Genomic DNA, 22,590 nt, shown 5'->3' with positions numbered 1-22,590 from the left:
AAAGGGGATTATGATGTTTTTACAGAGGTAAGTGCCTGGTACTCTTCCTTGGGAATGGATACTAAAATACTTCGTATGCACCTTGATTGAATTAGATGTAATGGTTTAGAGGTTACTAAAAATTATATTTCCTTCAACTACCTAATAAATAGGAAACAATATACGAAATTTCAAGGACATACAAAGAATTCAAACACAATAGAATAGTTTGAATTTACTTTTTAGGCATCATTACGTTGTCATGTTTCATATACTGAAACATAATGTATAAACACAAGTAATTATACATCCAAGCTCGAATAGATTAAACATAATTGAACTTACTAATTTGAAGTTTACTGAATTGTAACTAGTTGTTTTCCATAATCTAAAGTTCGTAATGTTACCTAAGCGAATATAAAGTGATAAGTCAGCCTTTGCATCGAATACATATATACATGTCAGTGTTATTACAACAATGAAATGTTTTACTACGTTTGTTACAAAAGACAGTAAGTTGGTAATTCAAAACATTGTTACACATGGACAGAAGTAATATCATAAGTTATTACATGTAAGCCATACAAAGGTATTTCAAGCATTTTTGTTCAAGCTGTTGAAAGTTTCTTGTTGATTTGAATTGTCGGTTTTCTGTGCAATTTACATGAGCATTCTGTAAAATTTGTATTTGATCTGTGTAATTATCAAATCCGGTGCAATTATCACGTGTATCAATCAACTCAGTCTCTATTGATCCATCGTCAATAAAAGCTGGATAGTATATCAGTTACGGTATCGATACACATGCGTATAATCATTCAAGCAGATTACAGTAATGAGATAATTGAACGCCTCTTTCGACCTTGAAATAACAGCCTCCGTTAGAATGCATATATGTAGTTACGTCCTTGTTGAAAGGTTTGTCCCGTGACAAGTGTAAAATAAACAGATGCGCTGTTATATCATTGGACATCTTGCTTTATGGAGTCACGCCCCTCTCTGTGATGTTTATACATGCATGCACATCTGTAATCTTATGAACCTCGTTTGCATTCAGTAAAGATATAGGCACGCCCACCTTCATAAATATTGGGGGTGGGGGTGTCAACTGCAAGTTTATACACTATAATAATTCAGTATAGTGTCACCTCGTGAATTCTGTAATGCGTGTACTCTAGTTTGGATAGTCATTCGTATCAAGGTGAAGATTATATTTACATGTACAGCAAACCATTATGTTTTATGTACTAGTTGTGTGCATAAAATGTATATGAAAATAAATACTACCTCTACTCAGTGGTTGGATTTCAATCGCTTTGTTTTACTTATCGAAAAACACTAAAATGAGGACAAATAAACTCGCCAAAGTGACTATCTACTCCTATCTACTCCTTATGTGTGTATTTCATACATCGTTACCAGTGTGTATGTTTACAATACACAAACTGTTACATGATAGTTTGAGTTGATAAAGCCCGAAACCCAGCATATCAACTGGTCAAGGATATAGCCAATAACCAATCTCTATCCAAGCTGCTGAGTAACCAAACGTGCTCTTCAGAAATTTTGCCCACGCCCCATCACCTGTCCTTTCCTCTGTGACAGGTATCTCATGATACGATTGGTCGCAGATAGCATATGACGAGCAACTACATTGAACAGTTGAGATACCGAACGTTCTATTCGGGAAATTTGATGACGCCCTATCACGTGACTCTTTGTTTTATGTCTATGCAAGGAATATGTAGTATACATTTTTTATATGTATGTTTGTATGGTCACATTATGTTTTCTGCATTAAATCTGTATGAAATAAAGTGCAATGCTATGAATGTGCTTTGTGCTAGTCACAGACTAGCGTTATAGTACTTTCATTAAAATAATTAAGTAAACACTAGAAATGTATCGGCAAAACTGCTATTTTAGGTCGAAGATTATAAAGTATGAAAGTAAATTCTTCTTTACAGTATGTCATTGTCATAGATGATTTGTAAATTTAAACCTCACACAATGATATAAGAGAGAATTTGTTAACGTGTGTCTCATCTGTTACATACAAAGAATACATGTGTATGCATATTGTGATAAAATATAAATGTACAAGCCGACAAAAGGTCTACAAGAGAAACTTGCAATAAAATTACATAAAGCTTGCAATACACGACATGTATTCACACCTGATTTCTTTCAACATATATCTTTACGACACAATTAAACAATCAGGACTTGTTTGTACGACTAGACAGTTTCCTGTGATCCCCGAAACCTGCCAGGGAAATCAGGTGTGACTAGCACTAATTAGTCTCGGCACAGAGAGTGGGCAATCAGCGAGGGCTTCCAGGTATTGAGTAGTGATGGGGCTCTCGGGCTTAATGAGTTAAAGATTAAAAAAAACCCGACTTGAAATGCTTCACAGTACAATACATTATGATATTATGGCTTCGACCACACAACCATTTTGTCCGGACATATAGTCATCAATTTGTGTCAAGATCGTTTAGTTGACGGGTTTCATTCAACTTGCAGAAATAACAATAAAGAATTAGTAGGTGTCATAAGTGGTGATTGATAGGCCAATCATCCATGATTATGTTTACATTAAGTTTTAAATGATTGCAATCGATGGTAGCGTAACAATCGGCAAAGCAGGCGAGTGGGGTACACCGAAGTGTCCGGCCTTGTCATGATGTATTGTACTGTGAAGCATTTCGAGTCGGGGTCATCTCCAAATTTATTATTTTTTAAATCTTTAATCTTCGCAAAGACTCGAGGGCCTGTAGGTGGAACAACTTTCACTAACCAGGGTGCGATTTCGCTATTTACAACCTGCACTGGGGCATGTTGGCTGGTGCAGGTTACCTTCAGTGCAGGTAGCAATAAATCATCCATCATCTTTTAGCTGTCATCATGTGTTTTAATTGGGAAGTAAGTGACAGTAAGTAATATGTTTCTCTTCGCATGACTTGTTACAAGCATAAACATTTGTGTACTCATAAATGAGTTACGTAGAAGGTAAGGCAAAATTGAAACCGAATCATAAATCATTTATCATCAAGGGGTCAGGTTCTGTTGAATGTATCTGATACAGAGGATTTGTTATGAAAATTGCTGAACAAGTATTTATGTTACTTTTTAGAACAAGTGACATTATTTTAGGGTGCAGCCAAAATTTTGATTATGCAGCCAAACCTATAAGCCATGTTGCACTCAGTGCAGGTACTGCAAAAACAACGAAATCGCACCCTACTAACTGACTTTCCCAATCATAGGACAATGACCATTCACTGAGGATAGAAGAACTTCAAGGAGAGATAACTCAGCGGGAGCGCCATATCAAGAACCTGGAGGAGGAGATACGCAAGTGGCAGAATGACACTGAACAACTGAAGAAAGAAATCACTGTAAAAGGAAAGGAAATCCTCAAAGCTAGAAGTGAAGCTAACAACAGACTCAAGTAGGTTGGATGTTTCTTAGTTGGCAAGAGGGTTGGTTGGGTAGCCAGCTCACACGAAGTAGTCCTTGTGTAATATATGGAAGCTTGATGATGGACATTAAACAATGATCACCTATATGTAGATATGGTACAGTAGTGCTCAAATGTTTTCAGGTACTGTAAATTTAGCTAAATAGCACAAACATTTCTGTTTAATTTAAAACAGTTACTGAGAATTAATCATCTCAGTTACCAAGTTGCACATTGGATCCCAATTGCGCAGGTCGATGCTCATGCTGTTGATCACTGGACTGTCTGGTCCAGACTTGATTATTTACAGACCGCTGCCATATAGCTAGAATATTGCTGAGTGCGACGTAAAACTAAACTCACTCACTCACTCACCAAGTTGGTGTTAATTGTAGTCTTTATATACCAGTTGCAGAAATTGTAAGAATTCATTAAAGTCATTAGGGCAGCCTGTACAGACATTCTGATGCCACAGTCATAATTGAAAAGGTTGACTGTGGGAGGGCTACAGGATTGATCTAATTACCACACAATCATTTTCAAAGTAAATAAGTTTTAACTGGGACATTTTGTAGATTTTGTGTGGAGCTTTACATGATCATTAACTCATAAAATCTCATTCACCTATCTAATGACACATGTTATTCATAGTGTGGGAAATTATCAATAGATTCCTGCTTAGTTAAAGTTCTCTCAGGGTTTCTTCATGTGCCCGAGCTTGTCACACGCGCAGGTTGCTACTGGTGATAGCATCTAGCATGTCTCTTCCTCTCCATCAGGTCTCAAGAGGAGCAGCTCCAGAGTCGGCACCAGCGGTCATTGGACAACCTGTCTGCTGACCACATCCGTGAGATGCAGGACATGGTGGCGCAGTTCAACCAGGCCCAGGAAATGCTGAAGGATAAGATCTCCGAGCTGCAGATACAGTGAGTGCACACACCATTGTATAGAGGAAATACTCCACACCACCTTACAGAGAGCCCTTGGCTGGGATCACTGACTCATTTCATGATGTTGTCTGTGGCAGTAACCCAAACAGTACATAGTTAGGCTGATCAAAATAATGTTTGTCTCACATCAGTAAATTACAATGAAGCTTTTCTTTTTTGGCCAAGAAACGGTGGATTGTATTTTTCCAAACTGAAAAAAGTAGGCTGGACCATGGTATATATGATCCCCTCCATATGCATGAAAGTGCATAGTTAGCAGATCATGCTGTAGGTTTTTTTAACTGGGAACTCCATTTTGCTGAATGTTAATGGTCCTGCTTACATGAAAGTACCGAAAGGACCACACACTCCTGGGTTCTATTTTTAGTGGGGCATCGATAATAGACGAAGCTTGACGTAACTGGAAACCGTTGTGTAAATACATCAAGGGAAGGTGCTTGAAGGAAGCTTCTAATTGACTTTTAGGGGGATGACTTAAATACCAACACTTACATTGGTTTCTTTTCCTCTCAGGATATATATTTACCCTGCTATGAACTCGTGGCTGTTTCGTACTGTAAAGTACCTGTTGTGGTTAGCAGCATACATGCACAAAGCGGAGCTAAATAGTGGGAGCTAACTAGTGGCACTACGCCCCATGTTGTAATGTACAGTGTTGTGACTGTTCATCTAACAAGGAGTGACAACCAACTTGTAGTCATAATAGTGCAGAACTTGAGGTGAAGATGTGTGGGCAGGGAAGACTGTAGTGAGACTGACTGCTCAGATGACGGAGTTAGGTGTTGTGGCTCAGCAGTCATTGTAGCTTATGGTTCATGTGCAGAGTTGTTTCCCTTACCAAGACATGGATCTGCTGGTTGCAGGTTGTTTAGTTCTCATCTCATGTTATTGATTCTTCTTATTATCATTGTAGGTGCTATTCCCTTTTTCATAGGTTTCACCAAGGTGGTGAATATTTTCAACCTCGGACAGCTGAAACTTCCCCCCCACACTAGGCTCACACTGCATGTAATAGTGTTCAAAGCTCCGTTCATGCAACCCTTCTCCCTCCCTTATTGATAAGGACGTAGGCACCAGTGGACTTCTTCATGACATCAAGGACATCTGTGAAAGTGGGACGTGGAAACTAACATGGGACAACCAATACTCAGGCAATGTAACAAGCACACACAATCTCATCTTATGATTGACATATTATCTCTGCTATCTTGCATTACAAATGTGTGTCTATGTATTAAAAATAGGAACACCATGTCCCCAAATGGCAACCAAGGTCTAGAGCTGAACACCCTACTAAAATACTGATCATAAAGATGCTTGGCAGGACCTGGAGTGCAGATAAGAAGCTGTTTCTCTTGGTGTCATCACTTGAGTAGTTCATGAGGTGTACGTCAGATTCCACCAACACACCCAGTCTGTTTAGATATATCAACATTGGAGCTGGTCTTAGTTGTATTAGGAAGGAATGTTCAAGATGTCTGTCATCTCCTGTTTGGCACGATGCCTGCAAGTAAGTAAGTCAGGGATGGCGGATTTCTGACAAATTACATCTCAGCAAATGACAAGAGTTCACTGAGTCTACCACATGTAATGCCATCTATATAATGCCACATGGTTCCTCTAAGAATGCCAACAGCATTTCATATGGTGCAGTTGTATGAATCTGGATTCATTTCCTAAACGTTAATGGCTGTGAGTAGCCAAGAGGTTAATGTGTTCGCTTATCGTGCCAATCTAGTTCTGGTTCCATGTGGTACAGACTGTGAGGCACATTGACTGTTTCTCAACATTTACTTGACTTAAGGTCTCCTTTTCTCTGTTTATTTCTTTCTAAAACATTGTTGCCTCAAAACCAGCAGGTGTCATAATAACAGGTTGTTGGTGTGTGTGTACTGAGGTGTGTGTTGCTGCATCTTCATAGGCAGTAATCTGTTTTCAAACACACCAAGAGAGAGTTACATGTCAGGTTCACCATAATTTTAGCAGTTTGATCATATTATCTTATATTTTTCTATGTAGGAAGAAAGTCTGACCCAGTTGTAAACATTCATTCCTTTTGTCTGACACAAATCACTGTCAGGGCAAATCTATAATTTGAACAGATCCTGGGCACCATCCAGTAGTGTGCAGTGTAAGGGGCGCTATGTGCTTTGTAGCTATAGTATTAAGATGTAAGGACCCCAAGAATCTTTAACCTTTAACATTAGGGTGGTGAGAAGGACCTTTTGATGGTCATGCTTTCAACGCTGCAATGGATTGAGGTGCCTGGAGCCACAGGACCACTTATGGCTGGTGAACAAATATGAGTTTGAGCTCACACACATTCATGAAGTATTGCATTGATTTTCCATTTTTCATCAAGGCAATTTAGAACCATCAATAAAGCTGAAATTTAATTTCATATTTGACATCCTCAACTCAATCATGTGGTATTCCAAGTTAGAACTGGTCGTGGTTGTTGGCGTGTCATCCTGCCCGGTCACAACGGACATTGCTTGTAATATCAATCACCAACATTTGTTGGACAGATTTGTTTATCTACTGCCTGCTGGATGAAAGCAAGAGTATTACTGTGTGTTGTGCTAATCAATAAACAAATACAAGCCCAAATAATAAAATGAAATACATATTTTTTGTCATGAAACAAATCACTCATTTGATCAGCCTCTGAGTCTCTGTGAGAGCTGGTCACTTGACTTAAGTAGTGAGTCGTGACGTAATTCTGCCCTAAAGCAAAATATGAGATCCATCTGACTGATAACACGAGTGATGTAAGTGGATCGTAGACCAACTGAAAAAAATAACAAACTTCACTGTGTCCTAGTCTCGATTGCTCTGAAGGACCTCATCAGGTTACTGGTTCTCTTGACCAGGATGTGAAGGTCATTACTTGCCCAACCTGCTGTTAACATTAATAAGTGTGTGGAGAGTTGTTGTTTAGAATGAAAGCAGCTTGAATCCATCAATTGTGAAAATGTGGACTGTAAAAAATATATTTCCTTGTGAATGGACTAACACTTAAGCAGACATTTAGTTGAACTTTTGAGGAGCATGTACTCAAACAGGCTAGCACGTAGACATCTTCCACTACTGCACATGTATGAATGGGATAGTGGATGATAACTGCCAAAGGAGAAGTTTTGATTTATGTATTATCTATGAAGTCTTACTAGAAAATGAATTTGTTTTAAAACTTACATAACATTCTTTATCACCTTCAAAAGTTAGTGCAGGAGTGGGTTCTTCAAAAGGATGTTAGTACTGATATGAATGTAATTCACATTCATCAAGGTAGATGGTGAGTGGGAGGTTACACCGATTTCACTGCATCCTCTGTGCCACCATGAAAGACATTTCTAGCTAACTGCATCACCAATGCCAACTCCCTAGGTGTGTTGTGTTGACATCATATTGGATAAGGCATGCCATGTAATGTTGATCCATGAAGAATCCATGCAAGGTGTCTCATTTTAGAATGGTGTGATCTGCTGGTGTGATCTTTTTTAAAAGTGGCTGTCAAGAATGATCAGGTGACTTCTTTTTGATGTTTTTGTGAGGAGTTGCAGTCTAGCAGTATGTATCATTGTTCGTACAAGGAACCAAGGGTGTACCTGGTCCAGGTTCTCTCTAGTGGGTTGTCTCCTCTCCAGAATATCATCTGATGATTGTCTACAGTTGCTGACTCTGTGGTTCCCATGTTTAATCCAATCTAATGTTTTGTGTTATAGGCTGGAGGAGGCAGAAGAGAGATATGAGAACCGTGAGTCTCGCCCTGAAGACCTGGAGCTGATTCAGCAGCTGAGAGATGCCATCTCAGAGAGAGAGCAGCGCCTTAAGGAGATCATGGTATGACCTGATGACTGTATCACTATACGACTATATCTCTCCAAGAATGTGCTGAGAACTGACTACTAGTTGACCTGTCCTAGCTGTCACTATATATGTAGACTGCAATGAATAGTTCAGAATTTACTGTTAGACAGTATTCCTTCTCATCCAACCTCTGATGCCACGATGGTTAGTATCATGTGAAGCAGTCATAAAATATACTTGCTTCACAAGTACATGTGGTTATTGTGTGTTGATTTTCAAGGGAGATTTACTCACCAGTAGCTTCAGGGTATCTAGTCCTTAACAATGTCTGGAGTAGATTGTGGTGCAGTTGTGCTGACGTCTCATGTATTTGCAGGATGAGAAGCGGTTCTATCAGCTGGAGCTGGTCAACAGGGAGACAAACTTCAACAAGGTCTTCAACAGCAGTCCTAATGTCGGCGTCCTCAACCCTCTCAATGTCAAGGTCAGTTAATCAGCAAGTGTATATACCCGTGTCATATCTCACAAGTCTGTTCAGCGTTTGAATTATTGGGCATAATGTTTCTCCATGAGTTGTCTAATTCCAGTATAATTGATGTAGGACTTTATGTGTGTTTTAATATTGTTGAGAATGACCCATTGCTGATCTTGAAATATACTGGCACATCATTGAAAAAGAAGAATAACTGTTTACATGTTGGCCCAGTGGACTGACGTCCTCCAGCTCATAACCATGCCTTGATCCACTGGTGATTGGTTCAGATCCATGATTCATGAATATCATCCTTCGTTTGTGGGTACCATGCCTGTGAATGTGGGTTTGTACTCAAGTGGTAAATATCCACAGCCTTTGGGATCTCTATGATGTTACTGAGATACCTTTCAAAGATGTGTTGAACTCTACTCACACTTGACCAATGACTTGTGCTATGCAATAATCACCTGGGGCCTAAACGCCAGGGGCACATGTCTGTATTCAGATCTCAGCCATAATATATATTCGCACTTGCTGTGTCAAATATTCATGAATAACTGATTTTGTTGCAGAAGAGGAAGGGTGACAAGAACCCAGCGAAACATTCGAGTGCCCCCAGCCTGTCCGGCAACAACCAACGTCTCGACCCCCTCCCAGGCTCCCCACTGCATGATGAGCGCCTCAACCCAGTCAGGCCTCTACCACAACCAGCCTTTACCAAAAAATTTGTGCGATAAATCTCCTTGTGTTGTCTGTCCACTTCCATAGGTACAGGTAGCTGATTCCAGTATTCATCATCACATGTCACCGTACGAAGAGTATATGATGTTATATAAGTATTATCATGAATGTAATATATATTTGTATGGAGAGCATTAACTATTTATATCATACCAAGCATTGTTAGTCTATGAATATGTACAGTATGTAATATAAACTTGTGTAAACATTCATGAATGATTATGAATATTAGGTACAATTTGTTATGGAAGTGATGATATTAGTTAGGATATGATCCTTTATTGACCCAAGTTTGGTTTAAGAGACAATTTGGGCTATTTTCACAAGTTTCAGCCATTGCTATGTACATCTTGAACCTCATGTGTCTTTTCCATTTTGGCATGGATGGCACTGGCTGACGTGATCCAAGTATTTAAGCCAATAAATTTATTTAAATTATTTACATATTTAAGTCTATATTCTGCAAGGTCGGTTTTTATGTACCAAGTACACATAAATTGATTTTATCACAAACTGTGGCTTTACCACTCCATCAAATTGCTTATTAACAATTCATCACAGGTAGGTTGCTGTGGGTTTGCATTAAACTTGCGTATATGGTCTAGGGTTTGGGTTGAATGTGCCTGTATGGACTAGGGTTTGTGTTGAATGTACCTGTATGGACTAGGGTTTGTGTTGAACTTGCCTATACAGAGTAGGGTTTGTGTTGAACTTACCTATATGGAGTAGGGTTTGGATTGTATCTGTGGCAGCCTACATGGTTTCTGTGCCAGGAATCTGTATGTGCTGTCATCATGGATTGTGAAGCAATTGTGATTGAAGTCCAGAAACTTCAACTGTTGTCCATGCATTGGTCCATAAAGATATCTTTGCGTTTGTCCCTTCAAGGTCCACTGTTGGCCTTATGTTGGTCTGTAAGGAACCTGTATCAGGCTTTGCTGGTCACTCATGGTCATGTGTTGACCTTGTGCTGGTCACTCATGGTCATGTGTTGACCTTGTGCTGGCCACTCATGGTCATGTGTTGATCTTGTGCTGGCCACTCATGGTCATGTGTTGACCTTGTGCTGGCCACTCATGGTCATGTGTTGACCTTGTGCTGGTCACTCATGGTCATGTGTTGACCTTGTGCTGGTCACTCATGGTCATGTGTTGACCTTGTGCTGGTCACTCATGGTCATGTGTTGACCTTGTGCTGGCCACTCATGGTCATGTGTTGACCTTGTGCTGGTCACTCATGGTCATGTGTTGACCTTGTGCTGGTCACTCATGGTCATGTGTTGACCTTGTGCTGGTCACTCATGGTCATGTGTTGACCTTGTGCTGGTCACTCATGGTCATGTGTTGACCTTGTGCTGGTCACTCATGGTCATGTGTTGACCTTGTGCTGGTCACTCATGGTCATGTGTTGACCTTGTGCTGGCCACTCATGGTCATGTGTTGACCTTGTGCTGGTTTCTCAATCATGTATTTCAGAAGGATGTTCAGAACATGGAATGATTCATTATATTTTGTTTAAAAAATATTATAAAACTTGTTATAGAACCTTACTGCTGACATTGTGATTCTCTGAAAAGTTCAGGGGATAATACCAGTTTCACAGCATTAATTACTTTACCATAGTGTACACAGTCTTTGTGGCGATTTGTTGTGATATTTACCAAGACAAGGAAATAGTTGTCATTGAAAATGAAGGATAATAATCCATCTGTAAATGGTTCATTCAGAATTGCATTTCTCACAAATATGTGCTCTTGAAAATCCTTTCCATACTAGAGGAACCAATACAGCAGGTTGCTTCAGGACAGAGTTTAGTCTCGAGGAGTCAGAGTAACACACCCTGGAAAATTTTCATCTTTCATTCATATAACTACAAAACAATATGCTGTACACTGGTACTGCTCTGTGTCTTACACCAGACCAAGATTGGTCTCAGTGACATCCACATTTGAGTAAACAATATCAATGTTCTAGAAGTGCTGTGCGTCCATTGACTCATCGTCCATCTGGGTGGTAACTCATCAGTCAGTTTTGTTGCACAAGTCTTGTCATAGTACTGACAATGCAGCAGTCATGCCGATATATTCTCAGAACATTATGATGAAACTACAGTTATGACCAATCTATGTACATTACATCAAAGTGCTACAGTAACACTCTGTTTATACCCACATGGTGAGCCTGTTTGAGATTTCACTTGGTTGGAGACCGTTCATGTTTAAGATTTCAACCTACAGTTCTTCAGAAATCAAGGGACACAGGCAGTAATACTGTAGTACAGTAATACAGCTGCTTGCTGTGCAGAGTTGCATCCCTTTGTCATATGACCCATGAAGATCCGGGTTAGAATTGATCTTCAGTAACCCATGCTTGTCGTAAGTTAAGGGATCAGGTGGTCAGGCTTGCTGACTTGGTTGTCACATGTCATCGTATCCCAGTTGTGTAGATCGATGCTCATGCTGTTGATCACTAGATTGCCTGGTCCAGACTCGATTATTTACAGACTGCCGCTATATAGCTGGAATATTGCTGAGTGTGGCATTAAACAACAACCAACCAACCAACCCTTGTCAAACTGACACACCATACTATAACTGAAATACTGCACAACACAGTGTTAAACCCATCACACTTGCTCTGTTGGAAACAAAGTATGTTGTGAAATGTTTCCATTGTGGAACTCCACATATTACTTCTCCTTGTCACTGATGACAGGAATCAAAGAAAACATATTTTTCTTATGCAACATGATCTAGTGTGTTGTTTGCTTCACTTGCCTCCATGTCCAGCATTGACCTCAAGCTACTAACTTTGCCAAAGGCAGTGTCTATTGTTTCCATTTATTAATGTATTATATATTTAAGTAATTATTTTATGCCATATTAAAACCATAGCTGTGATATTTTACTTTATGTTTGCAATTTCCCACTTTTATAATGCAATGGAGTTTGTGATGGGTCAAGAATGTACAGTTTTCACCTGCATTGATGCTGAAGAGACAGACTGGTCGGTACCACTCTGGGATATTTCTGAATATTCTACATCTCAGAGGTATCCTACTGTGTGTATGAGAATTCTCCTCACTCTGTCAGGTATATGTATCCAACAACTTCAAGTCTTTAACTTCAGTGTAAAAGTGTTGCAGGGAGTTGTCCGTCCTTGTTGAACACTGATTATAATGAAACATTACAAGATGCGTAAGTCTGTACATAGCCTTGTCCTCCTGTGGCTGTTTGTTACAGCCTGCCATTTATAATCCATATTTCTACAACCAACATAGCTTTGGCCAAAATAAACATGAATGAAGTTTTATGATGCAGTTTGTAATTATTTCGTAGGTATGTCTTCGAGTTGGTGTCCACCCAGAGAGGAAGGTCGCAGGTTTGATTCCCGGCTGCCTCATACCAGAGGATATTAAAACATTACTTGTTGTACCCTGTCTGGTGCTCGGCATTGATGGGTACAACAAGGTCTGGTTAGCTCGAAGTCAGTATAATGTCTGAGTGGAGTATTCATGCTTAACTGCAGCATAGTATCTCACTGAGCTAACACTATTGTTGGGATAGTACAAGCAGACACACACACATGCACGTGGTCATACTTAATATTCTTAAGTAGGACCTTAAACCCTATTTCACCTCATCTTTGAGTTGGTTGACCCAGACTCTTAGTGTTGTACTTATTTGCAGAGTTGCATCCCTTTTGGTGGACCAGAATCATACAACATTGAGTTTGCCTCATTGTGATCATTGATTCGTCACAATGTAAGTGACAAACATCTGGAACCTGCTTAACTTCAGGATTTCCTCCCAAACTAAGCTTACATGCTGTGATGTAACAAACACTTCACAAAACAGCCCCAAGCACAACTCCCTTCCTCCTTACCATTGATCATATAGCAGTTAGACTTCATGCTGCAAAGTCAAGTGAAATTTAGTCAAGAATCCCTTGGTCCACGAATACTACTTTCCCAACAATTCCTGTTATGAACTAAACATTCATTAATCCAGAGATCTGTCTGTACTACCTCACTGAGAATGGTACTGTCTTTCAGTGTATATATAATGTAACATATATTTAAGTATCCATGGATAAATTGAAGCAGCTGTACATGCATATACATGTATATAGATGATAGATATTATAAACAGCTGCAAGAAAGATTAGAAGTGAATAAATTTATCAAATATTAGCTTGGAAACAGTATGATATGAAACGAACGTTTTTTAATTTTTTGTTTATTTAATAGGTATTCTCTGGTTAATACTATAATGAAGCATACAACTTTATGGATAACAACTTCTTGTTTATTCGGACGTTTCACATTTCGGCATAGATTCTTACTTTGTTACCAAGTTAAAACGCACGTAGACATAATAAAGCTTATGAGAAAGCACAGGGACACCTTCACTAATAGACACATGTTGGTGTCAGTTTTTCCTGTCTTTGATACAAGATCCAATGCATTCAGGTTTATTCGAAAGGTTCAAAATTACAAATTTCATACCAATTATATGGCAGCACATCTTAAAAATCTTTGAATACGAAAACGTTGATAAAAACGTAAAGATTGCAATTATCGTTCAATTGTTACAATGTTTGTGCTCTGATAACACACATCTGAAATTAACGAGTCTGCTCCATTTACAGTTTCATCAAAGCAATTGCCTCCCGTATATTTTCTCCCTACGTGTGAGACAGGAACCCTTAACTGTGATGTTAAAGTCCCTCTCACACCTAGGTGATATAAGGCAGTATAATAGTAACACCAATTGTTTTCGCGTCCGTGTTAATTAACCCTTCCCAGGATATGTGTGTGACCTCATTACTGGGGTCAGGTTTAGCCGATTAGGATTAATACTGTAACGTTTAACTTCTTTCACAGTTCAGTACTTCTATTGTCGACCATAAGATGTTAACGAGGAGAAATCCATTTCCGATTGTTGGAGATTAAAGGTATTTTTCATGCGTGTTAAATCTAATTTCCTGTTTCAAACGACAGTCAAGACCTTACATCAATATTGACTATAGGGTTGATCTGAACAGAGGTTAATTCGAAGGCAATTACAATGAAAGAATGTCGAGCTGATACGACTTGAAACTCTATTTGAAAATTCAAAAGATGCGAACATGCAAGCATGCAAGGAAGTGTTCTTTCTCCTTGTCATTTAATAATAACATTATTTTCATTCATTAGAACATGCAGTAATTTTGTTTTTATTACAAGTACAAAGTCAAAGCGTTATATGAGAAGCGTGTCAATATCTGCTTATTTTGTTTTCATTGTTTAGAACAGTTTTAGTTGTAATATAGACGGGATTGATGGGATGAAAAGCAACAAAGAAATCTCTGTTAAAAGTCTATGTTCGATTCCGACTAAACCCTTGGCCGAAGCAGTTGTTTATAAAACACTGTCCAATAGTGATGATACCAGGTGTTCATGAAAAAGTGAGCATATCCTGCACCACCAGACATAAACAAACGCTCAAACAGACCAGTCGTTCTGGGAAACAACATGAGGGAATTGCATCGCACATCATTTTGTCACTAATGCGTCAAATTTGGAAAATATCTTCGACGTCTACCCTAAAACATGACTGAAGCAAGGAATGTTGTTGTTTTGATCAAACGCCGTTCCTATCATCAGTGGTAACCATTTTGCAGTATGTGTAAGGGCATTACTGACAGACATGGCTTTCTCGACAGCTTACAAACTTAAAAACCTAGGAACAGTTTAACGACGGTTCTTTAAACGGCGTAAAGCATGTTCTTCGTTTTAACTAGTATTGTAAGAATTTATATATATAATACATCGGGCATTTTAACAGAGGAGAACCGGTAAACAAGAAATATCCCGACCTATTTATGATGCATAACCATGTTACCAAGTGACCATATATGGAAGCACGTGGGTGGACACGGATGTCAACACAATTAATTGTGTGCATTTTGTTTCGTTATTATATACACGTTGTATGAAATCAGAAATAGCTGTTCGTCCATGTGTGTTTGTTTGTTTTTTCTTGTAGACACCTATCGAGGAAGCCTATTCCCCTACCATTGCCCGCATACTGTTTTATTCATCATAAATACAGCTTCAAATTGCGAGGGCTGGTTCCCTGACTATACAGCCTAATTAGCAAAACAATTATACAAAATAAACTGCCGTAAGTACAATTTGTGGAGTGTTTTATCAGAGAATGATACCTAAAGACTTGCTTTCATAACATAATATAATAAACGATGCAGAGACCAGCCAAGCCAGGTAGATTGGCTGTTTTCCCTTCAAATAAAGGAAAGTCATATTAAATGGGAGGAGTACGCATTCATCATTGTGTTCGTCTGGATATATGCAGCAAATGTTCCTCTTAACCTGCTCCAAAGAACGTGTGGGTTGACACAGTATGATCAACTCGATTTTGAAACGAATTGTTTCAAATGTTTTCACACACTTTTATCACTCGGATATCATGTTCGTGATTTGGCCGGTTTCATTATGCACGTTCACTGTTGTATTGACGTATTTTATAGAGGAAATCTATGAGTAATCTTAACAACGAGCCCCCCACAAAAGCCAATTTCTGGTTTCCTTGAATACCGTGGTTGTTTGTAATATGACCTGCATGGCATAAAGGAGGTGCAACCAACAACATATTTTGGGTTGTGCATGGGCATATGCATACATGAGGGGTTTTATCGACATAATATATGTATTTTTGTTGGTTTGTTGTTTATCAGCTGTAAGACCTTGGTCTGTAAATGATCTGGGTCGGTGATTGACGTCATGAGCATCGATCTGCGTAACTTGATAATAATCATCAACCAACTCTGTGACCTTGACCACCAGGGCCCCGTTTCACAAAGCCTTGACCTTAGTTCTCGTAAGAGCGTCGTACCTCCTATGTTACAGGGAGGTACGAATGCTACGAGGAAAGTTACGAGATCTTAGGCTTACGAGAGCTTTGTGAAACGGGGCCCAGAACCATCAGGCGGCTCTTACAAGCACGGGTAAAATCCTTTGGCCAGAAATACCTTTCACAGACAAAAATGCGGACCGCCAAGATGAACATGTATTGTGCCATAAATACCGCGTTTTGTTGACACAGTATCTGGAAGTCACTAGAAATATATTCAAGAGAATGATTGCAACTGTTGTGTGTTCGGACATTCAGGGATTAAAAATTAGATGATACAGTTCCTGAACTGACCTGGCGTTTGTTTTTAGAAAATAATATTTCGCAATGGTGGGCGGTGTGGCTTTGAATTTCAATCGTACCTCAAATACCTCCAGAATGTTAAAAGGTTATAACGCTTTTCTCAACTGACAGCGTGTCTTGCTAATGAAGATACTCGGTGATAGAGTACAAAAACTCAAAAAACATATTTTACAGATGCTTAAACAAACTGTGCAGAATCACGTTGACCTGTTATGCAATTAATATGTTTAAAAACAATCAAAATTAACATTTCCAAACAAAGACATCGAGCAGTATCGATGGCAAACAGAAATAACTTAGGACTATGTAAGATTCCTTCCAGACAGACGTGAGAAGCTATTACATGTATTTGAAGTGTCCTTCCAACGGTTGTGGCGAAATTGGATTTCGGTTGGATTGTTACATAGAAGACAACCCAAGAACCCGCATTCGTTGTTCAGATTGCTCTAAACAATGTAGATTTTGAACGCCCACCTTCCCAAACCGAGTAAATCATCAAGGCAGAGAGAGTGGTAAACCTCTGTTATACTGCATTGATGACCTCGATATCTCAAGGTGTTCAGTCAATGAAGACAACACAAATCTGTAAATGTCAAACATTTATTCACACTATCACAAATGGATCATACTTTAGCATGTACACACATTCGGCCTCACAGATCAGATACTCATAGCAAAACAAAATATACACACTATCACAAGTGAATCATACTTTAGCATGTACACACATTCGGCCTCACAGATCAGATACTCATAGCAAAACAAAATATACACACTATCACAAATGGATCATACTTTAGCATGTACACACATTCGGCCTCACATTCCAGAGCAAAGTTTCATAGCAAAACAAAGTATATACAAATAGCACTTTGGATGCACAATTGTCCTATTGGCACTGTTTGTGGATTTCATTGAACAGCCACTAGCAACGGCTGTCGAGTTTCGCTCCCTAATACATGGGAAACATCATAGGAGACCTCATCTGTCTCATGTGGTCGAGTGGCGACATGGCAGGGTAGCTCCCCTGGGGTGAGAACATGGATCCGAGGGGGTGGGGCGACAGTGTAGGTGGTAGAAGTCCTGTGTGCCGTGGGAGCTCAGGGATCATGGGAGGGCGGAGGTTGATCCCAGGGTGGGGTAGTCCTGTGGGTGAGAAACTGGCGGTGGTGTCGTGGCTCTGGGGGTAGGGTGGGAACCTGAGTCCCTGAAGCTGGGTGACGTCGACTCCGCCCGTGGGGAAGGGGAATCGGGCCTGTTCCTCCCGATGGTTAAGCTGGCGCTTCTCCTTCATTCGTCGGTTCTGGAACCAAGTCTTCACCTGCTGGTCTGTCAGTTGGAGCTGGTCAGCGAGGTCAGCCCTCTCGCTGGCCGCCAGGTACTTCTGATCTCGGAACTTCTTCTCCAGGGCAGTAACCTGGTCATTCGTGAAGGCAGTGCGGGCTTTCTTCTTCCTGGAGGGTTCTCCATCCGAGTCATCATCTGGAGAAGAGAATGGAGTATAAAATATACATCGGAAGAAGAGCGTGGAATATCCAATATAAACTATGGAAAGTGACAAGACCGTAAATTACAGTCCTTTTGCTTAAATAATAACAAACGTCGAGAACATTAAGTTAAAATATTTGATGAATCAAAATTGTAACTGTCATCAATCAAATATCAAAACTAAACAATTAACAACCATTTGAATATTGTCCTATAACAATAGATTTATAAAGTTCAATTATGCTTTGAGATTGAATCGTGAATCCAAGAATCCAAATATTGTACATACCGGAAACAGAGGGGGTGAAGCTCCTCTCGCTGAGGGTGGAAAAGGGTGACCTGTCACCTCCCTTGGGAGTGCTTGTCATGAAATCAGGGCTCCCTGTACTGTCCGACCGGGGGCGTTTCCTGGTGGCAGGGGTGACGTCCGTGGTGACCTTCACATCCTGTGGGGACGAGGCACGTTCATATGGAAGTCCAGGAGACAGTTTACAATCCACGGGTGGGAGGGGGAGAGGCAGGGTGATGGGAAACCGACCCCCTAAGTCCATAGGCCTGGGAGCCCGTTCCTCGTCACGACTGCTCTTTGCAAGGTTCTCAATAGAGAATGAATGCCTCTTCACAGGGATACTTCCTTCAAGAATCATGATGGTATAAATCCGAATCACAGAATGATGTAAGAAATCCAAGCGTGTGTTATATACAGGTAGATGTGTACACTGAGAAGGCCAAGGCTGAAGTGCCTCTGTCAACTCTTCCTTGACCTTATATACTCAAATCCTCCAACCAGAGCCTTAATACGGGTGGACTTCACACCCGGGGAGTCGTGTTCTTTAAGACAATGGACAAGTAATTAGTCTTTATGGAAGCATTGTTGGGATCATTGTTAAGGAGGGGCTTAGCCTAACTAGACACACAATGGGCAGGAGTAAGTGTGATCCAAGCCTCCCGTATCCAATTTGCGGATTTTGGGGATGTTTTGACAGTTCTACAGCTGCGACATGCAATTCAATGGGTTGATTAATTCTTGATAATTCTTTCATTAAGCGATCCTTTCACCCCGTGTTTAGTGTTTATGTAAAGGCGTAAGTTGATGAATGAAAGAATCACTTAACGGCCAACAGCACGCAATATTTACATCCCCTCTTAGCACTGCCCTGCTACCAGTAGCTCCACGCCCCAGTGACCCTTCCCCGCGGTTTTTGGCAAGAGGCTGAAATTAAAAACGTTTGTTTTCTGGAGCTTGTTCTTTAGTCAATCATAATGACTTCTTGGTTCAAGAAGGGATGATCTGCTTCAAGCACGTGTCAAACCCATGTCACAAGATTGGATTTCTTCTTTCAAGCCGCTCATGGTCATCCATTCAATAGTTAACGATATTACCTGGGCCGTGAGGTAATGCAACGCAATGCAACAAAACGCCTTCACTAGTCACATTGATACTAGAGTACATATTTACCTATGGGATCCAGTGGAATCACAAAATCGGCTTTGATTAAACCTATTTCAGAGCAGCGTAATCTGCAGGTTCCGTCAATGTTTACAGTTCTGCATAATACGCACAATACGATTCATTTGTACAACGTCCTCAACACATGTTGCGTATTATCCTTTAATATGTCGTCTAACGTGACTTACATCTATATTGAATGTAGATAAGGTGCTGGCATATTCAAGTGGCCTCTTCAAGTATGCTCAAGTGTAGAAACCATTATACTGATTAAATGTATGCTGTGTATTACAGCCATAGGTAGATATATATACTCTGTATGTACGGGGATATATCCCATGTGCGAAATATGCATTATGTCGGAAAACGCACGTTAAATCTCCAAATCAGTTTAAAATCAGTTTACCTCTTCATCACTGCTTCTTGTAGATTTGGTACCAAATATGGTTGAAGAATTATTAGCTTTAAGAAATATATCGGTTGTAATAATGAAATTGCTGTTGAATTATTAACTATCATCTGACTGTACATTAACCTTGTGGTTTGTCATGTGATTACCAGCATCCTGTAGGATAATTTTGGTTTATTTACCTTTTATGAATTGTATTGGAGCTGCATTAATAAGCTTGTAGATTGTTTGCCAATCCATTCGTTTCACGAATAAATACGTTTAAACCCAATCTCCACATCATCAGCATCGAGGATATGTCTATATCTGCCACGGTACATCCAAAATCAGCATAGACTTATTTTGATTTTTGTTTTAAATTAAAAATCCAGTTTTTAATTAGTGAGGTTACACATTGGCAAAGTAAACGTTTTGTATCCAGATATTTTCATTAATATTCGAGTCAGAGTTTACTGCCCATCTTCAGTATGAAAACGTACATGGATAACAACTTGAGATTGATTGCAGTTAGAGACGCCTTGCAGGTGTTTCCATGTAGATTTCTACATATCCATCACGTTGTAGTGGGCTCGGGGTTAAAACTCTCACTAGGTTCAGATGACTTAAATATTAGTAGGTTATTAGTTCAACAAAAGCATCACAAAACCCGTTCCCGATTGATTCATACCTATGTATAAGACATTTTCATGACATTATTCAGTATGGCACTACGCCCATTATCAGGACAGATATAGCAAGATAGGACTTAACCGATATAGAGAGACGAACCCAGACGTACACCGCTTTCACCACTTGGCTACACTCGCCGGTCTTATTTTGTAATGTGTCGTCAACAATAATCTTCAGGGTTACCTGTATTTACTTTTCGCCCCTTAAAATCAAAACGTGTATCTCATGAGTATGTGTTAAGCTGTCCTCTATCGTATATTGCATCTATATATGTTCAGTTATTACATCAAAAGACAAAATGAAACTCAGAACACAAATTCTTTTAAAGACATGGGTAGTGACGTAGCTGAGATGATAAAGCGTTTGCAGTTGACACCCAAGACCTGGGTTCTGTCCTCACATCGGTGCAAGGCGTGAAGATCCCGGTCAGAACTGGTCTTCACGAACCCATGCTTGTCATAAGAGGCGACTAACGGCATCAGTTGGTCAGGTTCGCTGACTTGGTTGACACATGTCATCGTATCCCAATAGCGTAGATCGATGTTCATGATGTTAATCACTGGACTGTCTGGTCCAGACTCGATTATTTACAGACCGCCGCGATATATCTGGAATATTGCTGAGTGAGGCGTAAAAACCAACTCACACAGATTTGACATACCGGTTCTCACGATTCTGGTTCTAAACCGTATACCGTCTCACGGTATTCTGTTCAAGTCTTCACCTTATTTACCAGGAAAATCACCATCTCATCTTTCATATAACCTCATATTCCCATTTTTAATACACAGCACGTGCAGCTTGCCGTGGACCACCATATAGCGTCCGGTGTCCTCTTGACCGCGGAACACATAGGAAATGACCAATACAGGAAAACCGTTTAATGACCATTTGTAAATGTCCTATATTTGGACCTTACACTTGTCCTTTCTCATCATCCATATCCGACACGAGAAGCTTGTTTACATTGTAACTGTTGATTGTTTTGACCAGTGTGGGCCTATATGAGTGCAGGCGTCTTGAAAACCCTTGTACTGGCTTCCGATGACATTGTGGAAGCCTCTCTGATGTTGGGAGTACAAGGCGGTGGTGTTGTAAATTAATTGTTTCTTCAAGGAGCTGATTATTTTGTTGTTCGGGGCAAAATGGTGTCAAAGTTTTTAAAAGACAACCGCAGTCACTCCAGAAAAAGTGTGAAGTTAATGACATTCTTGTTTACATGGCATTTTTTTAAGGAACGGCCTGATTTTTTTCTGAATTTACCGCTATAATGGTTAGGTTAAGGAAAAGTTTTATCTATTTATAATAATACATTCATTTCTCTAATTATAGCATAGTTTAAACTTAAGATTAACAGCTAGTCTCTGAAATGAACATTTTTTACAGACTTTTTTTAAAATTAAAATAAAATACATTAAAAAGGAGCCCAGAGATTTTCTTCATTTTCAGAAACTGGTATTCTAGACTTGCCACATATTCTAGACTTGCGTGGGCTGCATTGGGTATATTTGTTTCAGGGTCTGTATGCCAAACCATTTACAAATGGTCAGACTTCAGAGTCTATTTTGATGTACTTGGTTTTATAATACAATTATTCGCGAGGGAAAAAATACTAAAGTATTGCTTATGTTAGATAATGCTTAGATAGATACCAGAGTCACGAGCGCTAATTACGGGGTTAAAACACTTGACATAAATTCGCAATATTCAAGTATTCTTCAGTCAGTAGATTTAGAAGAACAGTTTCAACAAAAGTAATTAATGAACGGAAAAATAACATTGGTTTTCTAGTTGGATCAAATATCTACTTCGACACCTAGTGAGAACGAGAATATTACTGAAATCCTTGACGCTAATTTCCTACACACTTCCGATCAGATCTCAACACGATATCAACTACTTAACTCTGACACTGACAATTCTAAATCGTATCACAT

At 39.6% G+C, this 22,590-nt stretch overlaps 2 protein-coding genes across 3 annotated transcripts in view; one reads left to right on the top strand and one right to left on the bottom strand.

Moving 5' to 3' along the window:
- Window positions 1-11,390, top strand: part of LOC124258301 (protein FAM184A-like) — a 106,205-nt gene extending 94,815 nt beyond the window's left edge. For both annotated transcript variants that reach the window (XM_046692378.1, XM_046692377.1), the window contains 5 exons: window positions 3,249-3,433; window positions 4,222-4,368; window positions 8,121-8,238; window positions 8,582-8,689; window positions 9,253-11,390. In XM_046692378.1, the coding sequence (XP_046548334.1) occupies window positions 3,249-3,433; window positions 4,222-4,368; window positions 8,121-8,238; window positions 8,582-8,689; window positions 9,253-9,417 (723 nt within the window). In that variant the 3' untranslated portion in view covers window positions 9,418-11,390. The remainder of the gene's footprint in view (window positions 1-3,248; window positions 3,434-4,221; window positions 4,369-8,120; window positions 8,239-8,581; window positions 8,690-9,252) is intronic.
- A 6,199-nt stretch (window positions 11,391-17,589) lies between these two features.
- On the bottom strand, window positions 17,590-18,772 carry LOC124258280 (homeobox protein ceh-30-like). Its single transcript, XM_046692346.1, has 2 exons — window positions 18,415-18,772; window positions 17,590-18,119 (listed from the first exon to the last, which is right to left on the bottom strand). The coding sequence occupies exons 1-2, from the start codon at window positions 18,770-18,772 to the stop codon at window positions 17,590-17,592; spliced, it is 888 nt and encodes a 295-aa protein (XP_046548302.1).
- Window positions 18,773-22,590: the final 3,818 nt, after the last annotated feature.

The sequence above is a fragment of the Haliotis rubra genome, unplaced genomic scaffold, assembly GCF_003918875.1.
Source record: "Haliotis rubra isolate DU_JTF1 unplaced genomic scaffold, ASM391887v1 Scf69, whole genome shotgun sequence".
NCBI lineage: Eukaryota > Metazoa > Mollusca > Gastropoda > Lepetellida > Haliotidae > Haliotis > Haliotis rubra.
The sequence above is the reverse complement of the archived record's forward strand: the minus strand, read 5'-3'. Positions and strand labels throughout refer to the sequence as shown.

Coding starts and splice junctions, on each gene's coding strand:
- LOC124258280 (XM_046692346.1), bottom strand. CDS start 18,772: ATGATTCTTGAAGGAAGTATCCCTGTGAAGAGGCATTCATTCTCTATT. Junction 18,120..18,414: donor CTTCACCCCCTCTGTTTCCG/GTATGTACAATA, acceptor TCTCTTCTCCAG/ATGATGACTCGGATGGAGAA.